At 59.2% G+C, this 15,718-nt stretch overlaps 2 protein-coding genes across 2 annotated transcripts; both read left to right on the top strand.

Annotated features, from left to right (window-relative positions):
• Positions 1 to 349: 349 nt before the first annotated feature.
• On the top strand, positions 350 to 4,215 carry RAB25 (RAB25, member RAS oncogene family). The gene is made up of 5 exons (XM_076360107.1): positions 350 to 672; positions 1,820 to 2,015; positions 2,148 to 2,341; positions 2,503 to 2,583; positions 3,361 to 4,215. The coding sequence occupies exons 1-5, from the start codon at positions 633 to 635 to the stop codon at positions 3,483 to 3,485; spliced, it is 636 nt and encodes a 211-aa protein (XP_076216222.1). The 5' UTR covers positions 350 to 632; the 3' UTR covers positions 3,486 to 4,215.
• Positions 4,216 to 4,922: 707 nt separating this feature from the next.
• LOC143171260 (ras-related protein Rab-11A-like) lies at positions 4,923 to 11,244 on the top strand. The gene is made up of 5 exons (XM_076360106.1): positions 4,923 to 4,982; positions 8,836 to 9,031; positions 9,107 to 9,300; positions 9,388 to 9,468; positions 9,713 to 11,244. The coding sequence occupies exons 1-5, from the start codon at positions 4,943 to 4,945 to the stop codon at positions 9,850 to 9,852; spliced, it is 651 nt and encodes a 216-aa protein (XP_076216221.1). The 5' UTR covers positions 4,923 to 4,942; the 3' UTR covers positions 9,853 to 11,244.
• The last annotated feature ends 4,474 nt before the right edge of the window (positions 11,245 to 15,718 follow it).

Here is a 15,718-nt window from a genome sequence, read left to right as displayed (position 1 = left end):
CTCGTGTCAAGGGGGAGTGGGTACAACAGAGCCGAGCCCCCCTGCAGCCCTGCCCGGCTGCATCGGGGTAGCAGGGGGCGGCAGGGGCTCCTTCCCTTCCCCAGTTTCCCCGGCTTTCACATGATGGCAGCAGAGGAGAAGAAACGCGTTCACACCCGGTTGGAGCCGGGCTGAGCTGGGGGCTCTGCTTCTGGCCCTGCTGCCCGCGCTGCCCCTGCCTGCTGCCCCAGCCTGCCCCGCACTGCAGCCTGCCCCAGCCTCAGCAGCCAGGATCAGGCCCCGGCTCCTCCTCCGGCTGCCCCGTGACGGTCCCAGGGGTGACACTACCTGCCCAACCTGTGCTGCGACACCCAGTCCCACCCCTTGAGTCAACCAGCCGCGCTGCACCGCCAACCCAGCCGGCCTTGCCGTCAGTCGCCTGGACCCTACTCGCTCCCCTGGACCCTGCTCGCTCCCTGCTCGCTCCCTGCTCGCTCCCCTACAGAAAGGAAACTTTGCCCCCTCCATCTCCTCCTTCAGCGCCTCTTGGAGCCCAGCCCACCCTGCACCGTCTGCTCGAGGCTTTGCAGCGGGAAGGAGGAAACCAAGCAGCAGCGGCGGCTCCAGCAAGGGCGGGTGGCAGCTGGGGCGACATGGGCAGCGCCGAGGAGGATTATAACTTTGTCTTCAAGGGTGAGTCCTGGGCTTGATGCAAATGCCCGTCCCCAAAAGGGATGGAGCGGGAGGCCAGGGGCTGCGGGGAGGAAGTTGAGGTGCCTTCCACCCCCAGGGCTGCCGTGTCCCGAACTGGGATGTTGTTGACTATCCCCACAGCTCTGATGTGTGCCAGGAGCTGTGAAGGGTCAGGGGATCGGGGAGCAGGCACTGGCCGCGGCCACATCCCCGGCTGACGGCAGCGAGGTCAGGGCTGGCAAACAGCAACGGGGTCCATGGAGGCATGGGAAGACCCATGCCCACCCCAAGGCTGCGCGTGTGGGACGCCGGGTGAATTGCTGGCGCGTGGTGGGGGCTGAGATGGCTGGGGCTGAGCATGCAAGACATAAATACCGTGCCAGCCCATTAACCCCCGAGAGTGGCAGGCATTTAAAAGTCCTGCTGCGGTGACCTGGGTGGTGGCACACGCAGAGGACGCGGGGGTCAAACCTGGGCTGGAGAAACAGGGGCACAGCCTCATGCGCCCCGGCTTGAGCTCTGCAGGCATGGGGCCCCGGCGTCCTGTATCTCTGCCGGGCACTACCGGCTGGACTCTGCTGGACCTCGGTGCTCCCCTTGGGCAAGCGGAGATGGACAGGCTCCGGTGTGCCGCCAGTCCTGGTTGCCCACTGCAGCCAGGTGACCCGGGGCTTGCCCACTGCAGCCGGGTGACCCGGGGCTTGCCAGCATCCTCTCCCTGCTCCTGCTGCCCAGAACCTGGTAGCCGTGACCCCCCCCGAACAGTGCTGGTGCCACGCCAGCAGACGCGGAGCATGGGTGGGCTCAGCCGAGGCGGCTCAGCCGCGCTCGAGGCGCTTTCAGCGCTTTTCAGCTCATGATGCAGGGATGGGACCCCCGTTTGCTGAAGGAGTGACCACACCAAGTGTTATACACACATGCCTGCCCAGCCTCTGTGCCCAGGTCTGGGGTCATCAGGCAATGGGGGATGCCTGTGCACCCTGTGCCGGCAGCTGGGGCGGTCCGGCTGCCACACTGCCAAGGCAATGAGCTGCTGGCTGGTCTGGCTCAAGTCAGAAAGGGTTATGTGAATTACTGTTGAAGTGTCTTGGAGCAGCCCTCTTCCCTCCTTGACACCTCCAATGGGCTTTCTCCCTTCCTTCCGCAGTCGTCCTGATCGGGGAGTCCGGGGTGGGCAAAACCAACCTGCTGTCCCGCTTCACCCGCAACGAGTTCAACCACGACAGCCGCACCACCATCGGCGTGGAGTTCTCCACCCGCACCATCCTGGTGGGAGACGCAGTGGTGAAGGCTCAGATCTGGGACACAGCCGGGCTGGAGCGGTACCGCGCCATCACCTCTGCGTAAGGATGGGATGCCTGAAATCAGGGCTCCTCCTGGTACCTGGGTGGTGATGCCCTTGTAGTTGAGCCCCACAGGTGAGGATGCTGTGGGGGGTGTCCGGAGCGTGGAGTGATGGTGGGGTTCTCCCATAGGTATTACCGGGGGGCTGTGGGTGCCCTGGTCGTCTTTGACATCACCAAGCACCAGACGTACGATGTGGTGGACCGCTGGCTGAAGGAGCTGTATGACCACGCCGAGGCCAGCATCGTCGTCATGCTGGTGGGGAACAAGACTGACCTCGCACAGGCTCGGGAGGTGCCCATGGAGGAGGCGAAAATGTTTGCAGGTACAGGCTGGCACCCTGCCACAGGGCTGGGGGCTTGGGAACCTCCCTGGTAGCAGGGACCCACACCAGTGTGGGCACCTGAACATCTCTAAAGGGGCTCCAAAATGGAGCTGTGCCCTCACCGGGGTCTGCATCATCTCGGGGGACTCCTCTCCTTGCAGACAACAACGGGCTGCTGTTTGTAGAAACCTCGGCGCTGGACTCCACCAACGTCGAGCAGGCGTTCGAGACCATCCTGAAGGGTACACGCGCTGGCGCCGTGGTGCAGCAGGGTCCCGGGGACCAGGGCATCACAGGGTCCCTTATCAGGGACACAGGGCTGGGCAGAGGATGTGCAGCGCGTCTCTCCTCTGCCCTGTTCCATGTGAGCTCTTTGGGGCTGGTTTCGGTGTTGTCTTTCTGGCTGGTTTGGTTTCCGGCCTTTCTTGCTGGGTGTTTCGCACTCCGCACCAGTAGCTTTGTTCTCATGGCCCCTGGGCATCCCTGAAAGCCCTGGGGGCTCCTTCTCCCCCTATAATCCCCGGTCCCCCTTCCTGTTGTCCTGGGCTCATGACTCAATGTCTCCAGCACCCTGCTGAACCGGCTGTGGGGACGTGGGGGGACAGGGATGGAGAGGGGTGATGCTCGGCCAGGAGCACCTCTCCAGGAATGGCAGCCAGCAGCATCAGGGCAGGAGCGCAGCGAGGTGTGCCGTGCTGTGCCGTGCCGTGCCGTGCTGTATAGTGCCGAGCCAGCCTGGCCCAGTGAGTTGCCAGTCCTGGCACGGGGTGAAGCACTAATCCCAGGTTGGGCAAGAGGAAATTGCCTAAGCGCAGGGTGTTCCCCAGGCACCGCAGGGATGCAACTTGCGGGAGCTGCTCCCTTGTCACCCCTCAACCCCGTCCCCTCTGCTGCATAAAGGGGAAGTAGAGCCACCGACGTGCCAAGCAGAGGGCCAGCAGGCAAACAACAGGGGCTGCAGGCTCAAAGCTGGGGCCTTGGCCAACAAAGAGACCCCCCCGGCACCTCTTGTTTTGCAGAGATCTTCCACAAAGTGCAGAAGCAGAAGAGCAGCCAAAGCAACACGGTGTCGCTTGCCAGCGAGAGCCCGGACAGCACAGCCCCGGCGCAGACGGAGAAGCGCCCGTGCTGCGTGGCCCTCTGAGCTGGCTGGGTACCCCGGGAAGCCCCCAGGGATCCCTGCAGCCCCGGGACATGCCAGTGGCGTAGAGCTGGGTCTGCCTCCACACAGACTCGTCTGGCCACCAGCGCAAGGCTGGTGTCACCCAGCCTGCGGTGCCACCCCCATCCTGGTGCAGTGGGGACCAGCAGCCCAGACAGTGGCCAAATTCTGCCATAAATGGTGAGAAGCACCAGTGTCGGGAGCTCTTCTCTGTCTGCTTTGTTTTTGCCGGGCCCTGATTAGCATCACCACTGTCACACACGGATCCCCCAGCCCCTCCGGACCCGCGGTGCAGAGGACTGAGATACCCCCGAGGCACCGCTGGGGAAGGAGCCAGGAGGTTCTGGCCAGGATCATGCCAGCGACGGGAGCCTCTCCGATTGCGTCTGGCCCTGAGGTTGCTCTCGTGGGGCAACCCTGTGCCACACGCTGGGGATGTGGCTGTCCCCATAGGTCTCCGTCCCCACTGGGGGCTGCTCTGGGGTCGTCCCAAGCCCTAAGGAGTGAAGTGGCAGTGCTCACTTGGCACATCTCTGTCCCCATCCCAGACACGGGACAAGCGTGATGGCAGGACCTAGTGAAGGTCCCTCCCATCTGCATGGCGGGATGGGGCTTGGTGCAGAGCCTGGTGCCAAGGGGCCCGGGAGCAGCTCCGTGTACAGCACAACCGTGACGCAACCATTAAAGGACTTGCGAAATGCAGGTTTGCTGAGCTGGAATTCCTGCGTGTTTGTGGTCCCATCCCTTGGTCCCCACCTCCATGACATGCTGGAGATCGTGGTCACCCAAGCAGCCCAGCCTGATGCCATCGTCCCCCTGCACCCCCTTCCCACACAGCCTTTCCCAGTCCATGTCCCCACACCCTCGATGGCTTATAGGGGATGGCTGGCAGTTTATCAGTCCAAACCGTGACTTGGCCTCAGCCAGTTATCTGAATCCCCTCGGAAATGGGAGAATTGCTGCTGGATTCTCTGTATCTTCCTCTAGTTCTGGGCACTTGCTTTCCCTTCGCACCGTGCAAGACGTGTCAGCCCAGCTCCCATTTCGTGTCTGTGGTTCTGCATGGAGAGCGTGGCCATGGCTGTCCCCATGGGTGGCACACATGCACACAGTGGTGGCCTTTCCCTGCTGCCATGCAGCGCTTTGCATGAGGACACCCCGATGCAATGCACCCCGGAGCCCTCGGGAAAGCACGGCGGTGCTGAGCAGGGAGCAGAGCCCTCGCCCATGGGAGCAGCCACATACCTGCCCCCCCCCCCCCTTACTTGGCCCAGGTGAGCACACCTGGGCGGTGACGGGCAGCCCCAGCCGCCAATGGGTGCAGAGGAGGAAGGGCTGTGGCCACCAATGGGTGCGCAGGGGACAGCCCCTGCCAGGGCTGGATAAGGCCCGGAAATCGCAGTTGGCCCAGTGGGAGTGGGGCTGTGGTGCTGGGTGAGATGCGGGGCAAGGATGAGGAGTACGACTACCTCTTCAAAGGTGGGTCTCCTGCTCTGCCTGCAATGAGCTGTGCGTGGTCTCAGCCTGCTGTGGGTGGTGCTATCTCCATGCAGTACCCTCGGGATGGAGCTGGAAGCTGGGGCTTTGGCTCGTACTGGGATATAACACGCAGCTCCCGGTGGTGGGGACTGGGGGCGGCTTGTTGGGGTGCTCCCCTGTGCTGGGCAGGGGGGTGGTGGGTATTGGTGGTGCTGGGGCCTCGAGGTGGAGGCTGAAATGCTGCTGTGGTCCAAGGGTTTGCATAGAGCTGGTCTATGGCTGCTGGGTGTGGGTGGCTGTTTGTGGCCCTAGTGCTAATTAAAGCAGCTCATTGGTGCCGCGGGAGGAGTTTGGAGCCCTCACCTGGGTGCAGCATGCAGAGGAGAGGTGGCCATGCCCGTGGCAGGGTGCTGGTCCTTGGGGGCAGCCCAAGGAGGCAGGGGTGGTGGGGAAAGCCGGTCTGTGTGGTGCTGTGGGTGCTGTGCCGGCCCCTGAGCCCTTCTGAGTGGGTTTGGGTGCTCTCCTCTGTGTGTCTGGGGTGGGAGGAGCAGTCCTGGGGGCTGAGTGGGCAATCCCAAGAGGAAAAGCTGTGCTGCTTGCCTGGCTGCAGTTGAGGGAAAGGATCCAGGGCTCTGGGGTTGTCCTTCCTGGTGCTGGTCATGGTGTGACCTCTCTGGTGTGCAAGGGGGGGACGGGGCTGGGCCCTTGGAGGTGCAGTGTTGGTTTTCCTGGCTGTAGGAGCCCAGCATCCCCATCTGAGCTGCCATCCCCTGCTCATGCTGGGTTTCCGTGCCATTAGCAGCTCTCCCCTTGCACCAGTCACCATGCTGTGGCTGGAGTGGGTGCTGGGGGAAGCGAGGGGACAGCTTGGCAACGTCACAACCTCCCGAGCAATAAAAGCCAGGGAGTGAGATCACCCGGCGGCCAGCCGTGAGTCAGCCTCCCCGTGCAGCCCTGCCTGAAAGGCCCCAAGTAATTCCAGCCACCAACATGGTAGCCCCTGGCCCCTCGCACACCTCCCCTGGCCCCTGCCCAGGAAAATCCTCCTCTCTGAAGTTATTCTGGGACCTGGTGAGGGGGAAAATCTGATGCAGCTGGAGCTGGGTCATGCCTCGGGGCGAGGTTCCTGGGCAGGAGCTCCTCCGGCTGGTTTCTCCTTTGATTCTCACCCAGTGTTGTGCCAGCAGTGCAGCTCTGAGATGGCCCCGGTGCGTTGTCCTCCTCTGGTGCCCGTCCCTTCCCTGTGATCCTACAGGAGCTAGGGCTGAGAGCAACTTGGCACCGGGCTCTGCATTCCCCTCCTCAGTCTCGTGGTGATCTCTGGAGTCCTTAAAAAAAATAAGAGAACTCAGTTTTGAATGTAAGGTCTGCTCATCCCTCCTGAAGTAGGAACAAAGTCCAAGGGAGATGCAATGTTTAGGGGCAGGGAGCTGGGCCACCGCTCTCTGGGTTTAGATGGTTCTGCTGAGACCAGCTTCTCCCCCTGAGAAATGGGAGATGGTCACCGCTCGAAGCAGCATTATCCCGATTTCCACTGAGATGGGAGCATCAGCTGCCTTCTCCTGTTGCAAAGCACGATGCAAATTCCAGCTGTGCTCATGGGAAGGCCCTCAATGCTGCTGGAGGGGCTTGGGATAGATGAGAAACGGCCCTGGGCATGGCTGCTCCTTGGACCCTTCCTCAGGGCCCCTGTGTGGAGCTCCAGGCTGTTTCCATCCCCACCTCCAGGATGGGACGTGATGTGTCAAGGGTGTTTCACTGGTGCTCACAGGATGCATGCTCTCTGCTTTAAACAGCTCATGCGTATCCAGAGGCAGCAAGGACTGAGTCTGTCAAACGCTTTTGTTCCTGGGGTGGAGGATGCTGCTCGAGTCCCTCTTGCCCTTCAAGCTCAGGCGGATGGGGCTGAGCACGTACCCCCTCTGCATCAGGGTGCCCTGGAGGCTGCTGGATCCCTCCCCATCCAACCCCCTCCCTGCATCCCTGGCGTGGTGCAAAGCCTGCAGGAGCACGAGGAGAGTGCCATGGCCGTAGGGGTCTGTGCAAGGTCAGCATGTGCCTGGCACGGGCTGGCTCTGCTCCTTCCTCCCTCCTCCAGCCTGATTTCCTAAGGCTTTCCCATACCAATACTTTTTTTGCTGGCTGCAGGGGTGATGCAGCATGGCACGCTTGTGCCTCAGTTTCCCCTGGCTGTACTTAGTGCTGTCTCCTGGCAGCCAGGGCTCTTGCAGGCATCAGCTGCGCTGCCCTCCTGTCCCCAGGCCATGGAGGTGCTTGGAGCCAGAGGCAGCAGGAGCACAGCCCTGCTGGGTTAGGGGATGTGGCGGTTGAGCTGGGGGAAGTAGCAACTTCCCGTTGATTAAACACCAAGCCCAGATCAAAGCGGCGAGGCTCAGTAAGCGTTAACGAACCTGGCTCATCACTGGCCTGCATTTTTCTACCAGTTTGTCCAGGGTAGCCCAGACTGTCATGGCCCTCCAGGGCCCCCACGTAGCACGCAGCAGCTTTCAGCACTGCATGGAAGAGCCACCCTTCCCTCTGTTGCTGGCTGCCCTGACACATCGATTGCCAGCAGGGCTCCAGTGCCTTCCAGCTGCCCTCGGTGATCACAGGGAGCTGCTCCGCATGCTGTTGGGCTTCATGGAGCAATGCTATTTGCTGGCTGCCCTGCAAAGAGGGTTTTGGCAAGGGGGCGGCTGTATTGTTGGAGGCTTTACATTCCAGCCCATGCAAGGCAGCCAAGTCCCTATGAGCTGGAGCTGATGGGGAAGGGGTTATCCTGGACACGGAGCAACATCCTTGGAGGATGGTGGCTGCTGAGCATTGACTGAGTACAGATGTGTCTTGCTGCAAAACCCAGGCAAATCCTGCAGTGTGCTTTGCAGCCCTGGTGACGAGTGCAGCGGTGTGGCATACTCAGTGGTCACTTGCTGGTGTTGCTGCTCCGGCGTTCTCCCCAGGGTGGTAACTGGATGGTTGTGATTTCAGCCCCACTGTTGCCTGATCCTGGTGGAGAGAAGTGTCCCCCAAGCTTGGTCTCACGAGGGTGGGTGAAGTGAAGCGGGCTGCGTTTGAGTGCACCTGGAGAATGAACAGAATCAGCAGTGAGGAAATTAAAAAAAAAAACAAAAAAAAAAAAACCAAAACACAACCAAAAAAACCCCAAACCCCGAAGACCTGTTGAGTCATAAACTCAAAAAACTTGATAGGGGAGCTGCGTGATAAAGCTTCCCCAGAGCCTGTTGCACCAGGTTTTACAGGAACCAGCCAGATCTGGGACAGGCAGAAAATGCACTTAACTAACCCACACCCAGGGACTTTCTGGCTCATGGGCTGGACCAGTAGCAGCGGAGGAGGAGGAGGAGGATGCTTCCTTTCCTCTTGTGTGCCCTCCGGGTTGGAGCCTGGGCTGGAAATAGGAGACCCAGTTCTGCTTGGCCTCTCTAGCCTGGCTGTCTCTGCACAGGTCCTGGCTCTGGTTTTCTGCCTGTTTTGTGTATGTAGGCGCGTATGGTGCCTTCCTGCCCCTGGTGCTGAGAAGGAAACTCCTGGCAACTTCCAGGCCACGGCAGGAATTTTTTTGAGGGGTATTTACAGGTAGCTGCGGTGCCTCTGGGATGAGTGGAGGCTGCTGGTCCTGCTCCCCAAGTGCAGCTTCGCAGTTGCAGCCCCCTTGCCTGGCAGCTTCTTCCTGGCTGAAATGGAGGTGGGGTCTGGGGTGGGGGCAGATGGGGAGATCCCCCATCCCTGCCAGGCTGGGCTGTGGGGTTTGCTGGGGTGGTTGGCATTGCAGGATGCAAATGCCTTTGCTGGGTGTCTGGTGGGGGCTGACACTGTGCTTGTGCCCCCCCAGTTGTGCTCATCGGGGACTCTGGGGTGGGGAAGAGCAACCTGTTGTCACGCTTCACCCGCAATGAGTTCAACCTGGAGAGCAAGAGCACCATCGGGGTGGAGTTTGCCACAAGGAGCATCCAGGTGGACAACAAGACAGTGAAGGCTCAGATCTGGGACACGGCTGGGCAGGAGCGGTACCGGGCCATCACCTCGGCGTGAGTTTCCATGCTCCCCACCTGTGTCCCTCACCTGGGGCCCTGCTGTGACCCTGTCCCCTCGCTGTCCCCCAGGTACTACCGGGGGGCAGTGGGAGCTCTGCTCGTCTATGATATTGCCAAGTACCTGACGTACGAGAACGCTGAGCGCTGGCTGAAGGAGCTGCAGGACCACGCTGATGCCAACATCGTCATCATGCTGGTGGGCAACAAGAGCGACCTGCGGCACCTGCGGGCCGTGCCCACCGACGAGGCCAGGAGCTTTGCAGGTATCTTCCCCCATCCTGCCCTGTCCTGTCCCATCCCAGGGCAGCTGTAGCTCACGGCACCTGCCTGAGCTCACCCTGTCATTGCAGAGAAGAATGGGCTGTCCTTCCTTGAGACGTCTGCTCTGGACTCCACGAATGTGGAGACGGCTTTCCACAACATCCTCTCGGGTAAGGGGCAGCCAGGAAAGGGGTGGTGGGGGGGGCGTGGGTGGAGATGGTTTCGGACATTGTGTCCTCCCAGGACCCCATTGGGGACTCTGGCTCTGTATGTTCTGGGGTGGGATCCTGCTCCCCTGGATGGGGAGATGTGGGCATTTGCACCCCTTGAGCTGTGTGTTTTGGGAGGGGGCAGGTCCCCCACTGAAATATATACTTACAGAAATTTTTTTTCCTTCTCTCTCTCTGCTGGCAGAGATCTACCGCATCGTGTCACAGAGGCAGATCACTGGGCAGCCAGAGTCAGAGTTTGGCCCCACAACAACCATCGAGCCCATCCGGGTGCTGCCCACGCAGCAGGAGGGCAGGCAGGCACCCTGCTGCCAGAACATCTGAGCCCCCTGGGGTGTCCGCACCCTGACACTCCCCACCACCACCCAGCACATGGTGGCATCACGTTACTCACCCTCTACCTCTGCTTGCTGCAGCCCCTCAGAACAGGGCGGGCTGGTGGCTGCTTCTGCATGGCTGCTCTTGTGTGCACCATCATGCTGCCTGTGTGCTGCTCTCCCTGTGTTTTATGTAGGACCTACACAAATGGGGGGGGGGGGGGGGGAAGCAACAGGGTCTCTCTCCCCATGGTTTGGGACATGCCATCCCCTCATGTCCCTGCTTCCTCTAGCCCTGAAGGCACAGTCACTGGGTGACTCAGGGTGGCACTGAACAAGCCCAAACATCGCAACTCCCTTGTTTGGCACCACATTTCTGCGGCACCCCTGGGTGCAGCCCTTCAGGGCACGGTGCAGAGGGGGACACTGGGTGCACCTGGTGAAGCGAGCAGCAACATAACCGGTTGCACCCAGCCCTGCCCCTTCAACACCAAGGGCTGGGTGTGCCTCTGGGTGCTGCTGGGGCAGCTGTGGGACACCCCAGTGTGGGGTGCGGGAGGTGACTCCCTACTCATGCCTGGAAGGACCCTGTTTTTCATGCCGTGAGCCCCTTGAGGCGTGCCTGTGGCACAGCCCCAGCAAAGGGAAAAGCTGCACCTCTTCCACTGCTGCCCCAGCCCAGGGGGACTGGAGCAGGGACCTGGGGGCCATGTCCTTTAGGGAGCCTGGAGGAGGGGACAAGGGGGGCCTGGGGCTTTGGTGGGTTGAGTGTGAGGGCAGGGATGGGGTGCCTGAGGGTGGGCATGCAGTCCCTCCACACACCTCCCTGCGTGGTGGCTGGTGCCGGCACGTGGGGCCCCTCTGCTCTGGGCTGTAAGGAGCCTCCCATGTGACTTGAACCTGTTCCACTTGAGTGTTTTGCCACTTGTGGCTGGGGGCTGGTGACAGCGTGGTCTGGCCTGGGGACACGGTTGCCACTAGATGGAGCGTCTGCTGCACCTATAGGGTGACAGTGGCCCCATTCCCCTGCCTGGGGGACAGCGGGTACCTCCCAGGGTGAACATTGCCCAAGGTGCTGGGACAGACTGGGCTGAGCCCAGTGCCACTGTCAAGGGGTGATTGGCAGGTGTCAATCAAGAGGGGTGCAGGTGCTGCAGTGGCCTTCCCAGGAGAGCCTGTCCCTTCCCATTAACCCCAGTGCTGGGCACGCGTCCCCCATCACAGCATGGGGTTTTGGGGTGTGTGTGTATGTCTCTGTCTCTCCGTGGCTGCCCCCAGTCACCCCATCTCACTTGGCTGTGCCGGCAGGATCTGTGCCAGGGTCTTGCCTTGGGGCGCAATTTATCAATGAAACAGGAATTTGGGCAAAATCCCCAAATAAAGTTGCTGCTGGAGGCTCTTTCTCTCTCTGCCAGGGTCCTTCCTTGAGGGCAGGAGCCATGCCAGCTCTGGCCCCATGCCTCTGCCCGTTTGGGCGCGGAGCAGCTGGGCAGCATCCCCAAGTGACAAAGGGTGTGAGAGGCGAGGAGGAGGAGGGGCAGGGAGGAAGGTGTGACGGTAGCCTGGGCAAGGGGGTGTCTTGCTGGGAGGCTGGAAGGGAGAGCTTGAAATTCAGGCTCAGAGGGGCAGGTTGCATCCTGCTGCCGTGGCACAGGGGGAGCATGGGGGTGCATGAACCGGGCGCAGAAATGGCTGCACCGCGTGGGTGCCAGCCCCGTTTGGGTTGAGGTTGCCCCTTTTTTTCCAACCGACAGCGCAGCCACCCCAGCCCTGGCAGCATCTTAACCTTGGCTTGAGCCATCCCGGTGCGGTGTGTCCCCGCACCACGGCATTGCTCTGTCCCAGAGGCAGCCTCATCCCTGAGCTGGCCAGACCCATCCTTGGCCACATCCTGCTTGTGTCTGACCATGGCTGGAGGCTGTCCCCAGGTGAGTGACAGTTATTACCCCACCTGGCCGGACTCTGCCCCGTGCCCACACCAGCCAGGAGAGGCACGGCTATATGCAGACCAGCTGGAGAGCTGCCAAGTGCCACCCCCTCCCGCACCACCATCTGCCCCCACCGAAATGCAGTGCCAAGAGGTGATGTCAGCCCCGCCACCAGGAAAGGTGGGTGCGTGGGGGAAGGACGCTGCCCCTGGCTCCACGAAGGGACAGGGGTTGAGCCAAGCACCCCTTGGGGCTTGCTGCCATCAGACGTGCCATCCAGGCAGGCACTGGCACGGGCTCATGGGATGATGAGCTCATTTAGGCTCATGGAGTCACTTTCAGGCTTGGCAGCTCAATTTTGTTCCAGGTTTCCTAGCTTTTATAGGATTTCTGCTGGAATGAAGTAGTGGGAAGGGTGAAACAATGCACAGGTTTGCACACAAGGCTCATGGACGTGGGACCTTGCTGCCACCAGGACTGGGAACAGCAGCTGGTGCAGGGGAGCTGATAGTCTTGCAAATGAAACTCCTTTGCTCTAAGTAACCCCGAGAAGTGTTGCTAAAGGTGTGACAGACCCCTGAGGGGTGACAGAAGGAGGTTACGGCCCCATTGTCCCCGGAGCTCAGCCCGGCCAGGGGCCCTGTTCCCAACCACCGCCCCCAGGCCCCTTCCTAAAGCGTGAACAGACAGAAACCAAGAGCTGACACCAAATTTCTTAAGTAATAATACTTTAATAAAATTAAGTTCTTAATGTAATTTAGCACATTTAATACATTAACCCTTTCCCTTCTTTGTTTTCTACAAGTTGTGCAACATCATTATTTTAATTTTTTATTTTATTTTAATTTTTTTCCTTCTCCCCTTATACTATATGCCTCAAAACTCAGACAACGAGCCTAACTCTACTTCTATGTTCGGTTATATCTCTCTCAGGCCTTTATTTTTGCGTAACGCCGGAGAGATGAAAATACCTGGATGGAACATGTGATCGGTTTCCAATAGTAACAATCCTGACTACAGGTTTCCTATGACGTTAAAAGAAAAGAGGGGGAAAAAAAAAAAAAAGCAAACACAACATAATAGGGAATGGACTTTAAATGGAAGGGCCACACAGTCAGGACGGCCGGGCTAACACCGGGCAACTCTGTGGCTGGCTGGCTCAGCGCGAGGTTGGTAGTACCGTGGAGTAGGACTGCGTGATAGCACCCGGATCCGTGGGAAAGCGGATACACACAAACTTGTACGGCATTTTTGAGCAAGGACGAGAGAAAGCTAACGTGGTACTGGTCAAGCAAAAGCCACGAAGGGCAGGCGGAGGGCTGCGCTCCCCTGGAAGCCGCTGCCACTGCGTGGGTATCGCTGAGATCGGCTGCTGATGGTCCCCGGTGGCTTGGGTTTCGTTTTAGCTCACATCTTACATGGGAAATCCCACCGGAGCTGCTTTGCCAGAGTCCCAACGGCAGCAAGGTGGAGCCTGGATCTCTTTGATACTGGGGCAGAGCCGGAGAAAATCCTCTGCAGCCCCAAAGGCTCCCAACCAACATGCAGCCGGCCGCCTGGGGGCTGTTCTGGGCATCCCTGGGGATTTCCCTGGCTCGCCTGGGGCTGGGATCAGAGTTGGCTCCGCGGCATGGCAGCGTGAATGGGCTCTGCAGCAGCCACGGCTCAAACAGACCTGCTAGTTTGGGATTCGTCAGCGCTCATGCCCACTGCCTTTCATGTTTGCTTAACACTGCTTTTAACCCAGGAGCAAATCCTCAATTGCAAAACAGGATCTGGCCCCTGATTTTTTTTTTCCCTTTTTTTACGATTATCTTGAACAGAATTCATAAGGAAAAAGGAAAAAAAAAAAAGTGCTGATCGTTTCACAGATGAGCAAAGCAGCCTGAGACCGTGTCTCTCCATCCCAGCTCCTGGGAGCTGAGAGAAGATCTCCGCGGCCACGAAGTGCTGCTCTGTCTCACCACTCCGTTTCTCTGCAAGTTGTTTCAAAAGCATCATCGCAAAACCAGAAAACACATTCTGCCGTCAGCTGCCTGGTAAACTGTTGCCACCGTTGGAGGGTGACTTCATTTTTTTATCCCTGCACAGACACCAGTGGACCAACTCCAGATTTTACATTAGTGTCACTTTACTGGGGGTGACTTTCAATTTGCTCCATTAGCAGCCCTGAAGCGATGCTGGAGTGGATCCAGCGGTAACGCCGCAGCCTGCCAGGGCTGAAGCGACTTCAGATTCCAGTAGAGTAACCCCATTGAAACGGGTGAGTTACACGGGAGTAAAGGCAGGAGCTGCCCGACCTCCACCATCTCCAGCCTTCCCGGCACAGGCAAAACTGAAGTCAGCCCAGCACAATTATGGCTGAATTTTCCACCAGGTCAACTGACAGCAGAACGTCACTTCAAGTTTCTACAGTATGTGAAAACCCACAATAAAATACAGAGATTGCTCCCTAACATCCTAGAAAGGTTTTTGGAAGAACCGGCCCATCCTGGCTCTGCTCCTGCCGGTGCTGACACCAAGGAAACCTTGCAGTGGGCTCGGCAGAGGCAGGATGGAACCCCACTATCAGTATACAAGTTACTATAAAGTGCATCCACTCTCCAGTCCAGGGCATCACTGTACAATGTCAATCACTGACTCTTCTTCAAGTATCAAAACCAAAAAAATGAGGTAAAACAAAAATGAAAGAGCAAACAGGCCGCCTCACCGCCCCTGCCGGGAAGGACCAGGCGCTTGATTCCACCAAGCACGAACCCCTCCAAAAGCGCAGGAGACATCGTGCCATGCTTTCCGAAACCTCCCCGGCACGCCAGGGAGGGTCCCGTGGAGTGATCTCTGATTCACAGTGCTATATGCAGAAACAGAATGAGAACTGTCTTTGCTTCCTGTCCTAACCTATTGCATGGCTTTGCTGAATCAATGCTGGTAAGCGGCTGCCTCGTCCCACCCCAGAAGCAGGCATGCCATCCGTGGGCAAGGGAACGAGGGGCAGCCGCTGCATATCTCGAAGGCTTTGGGATCCTTGTGGATGCTCCTGAACTGCAGGACATCCCTGGGTTCGCTACGGCTGAGCCACGACACAGAGGATAGGAGCAAAAGCTAAACCACCTTTAAGGTAACCACCTTTCAAGAGTGTTTTCTTTGCAACGCTCTGCTTCTCTAATAATAACGGAGTTGACGCCAAGTCATTTATTTTCGAGTTATATCGTGTAAATGGTGATTTTGGCGCAGCAAAAAGCAGTCACCAACGCTCCGGGGAAAAGTGCTGGCCTGGCTCTGAAATGTAAGGACCAGGGTTTAACCAGCTGGCCGGGTGCCCCACCACCAGTGCCAGGGCTGCGCTCCCCTGCCCCGAACTGCCCAAAGCAGATCTGCCATCAGCACAAAAGCTCCCCTCTGTGCAAACAGACCCGCCGCCCAACCTTTGCACCTGAACGCTGGTCCGCCAGCTCGGGGAGCTGTTCAGTCCCGCTCTTGGCACTGCAAGGACTCAGGTGTCCGGCTGCAGAGCCCGACACGCAGCACCAGCCGAGAACAGCCTCCAGCCTCCTCCCTTGCTTTCGCAGCTGAAAACCAGGCGCTCGCCACGACTGTCACCCTCCTGAGAGCAGGATGGCGTGGGGCCGACTGTCGGGAAGCAAAGCTGTGGGCTCAGGGGTGCTGTGGCCCGGCACAGCCACGGGAAGGACCTCCCAAGCCAGCAGAGCCTTTTGCAAACATTTCACCCGCAGCTCCAGCACTCAAACATGATGACTTGAGGCTGAGCAATGGCTCCCTTAAGGGAGCAGCCGACACAGAAAAAACACCCAACAAACCAATTCTGGCATCCTGAAGGATGCCAGTTGCTAAACAAGTGAACTCATCCCAAGGCGCACATCGTCTCCCTGGTGCAATGCTTCCTCACCGGGTCGAGATATAACCGAAAAAAGGGAAAAAAAAAAA

The sequence above is a fragment of the Aptenodytes patagonicus genome, chromosome 26 (genome assembly GCF_965638725.1).
Source record: "Aptenodytes patagonicus chromosome 26, bAptPat1.pri.cur, whole genome shotgun sequence".
Classification (NCBI taxonomy): domain Eukaryota; kingdom Metazoa; phylum Chordata; class Aves; order Sphenisciformes; family Spheniscidae; genus Aptenodytes; species Aptenodytes patagonicus.
Note: the sequence above shows the minus strand (reverse complement) of the source record. Positions and strands in the feature narration are given on the sequence as shown.

What these genes read in the sequence shown, in the direction of transcription:
- RAB25 (XM_076360107.1), top strand. Translation starts at nt 633, where the DNA reads ATGGGCAGCGCCGAGGAGGATTATAACTTTGTCTTCAAGG. An exon ending in TTATAACTTTGTCTTCAAGG is followed by an intron (nt 673 to 1,819) that starts GTGAGTCCTGGG and finishes TTCCTTCCGCAG; the next exon opens with TCGTCCTGATCGGGGAGTCC. An exon ending in GTTCGAGACCATCCTGAAGG is followed by an intron (nt 2,584 to 3,360) that starts GTACACGCGCTG and finishes CTTGTTTTGCAG; the next exon opens with AGATCTTCCACAAAGTGCAG.
- LOC143171260 (XM_076360106.1), top strand. Translation starts at nt 4,943, where the DNA reads ATGCGGGGCAAGGATGAGGAGTACGACTACCTCTTCAAAG. An exon ending in CGAGGCCAGGAGCTTTGCAG is followed by an intron (nt 9,301 to 9,387) that starts GTATCTTCCCCC and finishes CTGTCATTGCAG; the next exon opens with AGAAGAATGGGCTGTCCTTC. An exon ending in TTTCCACAACATCCTCTCGG is followed by an intron (nt 9,469 to 9,712) that starts GTAAGGGGCAGC and finishes CTCTGCTGGCAG; the next exon opens with AGATCTACCGCATCGTGTCA.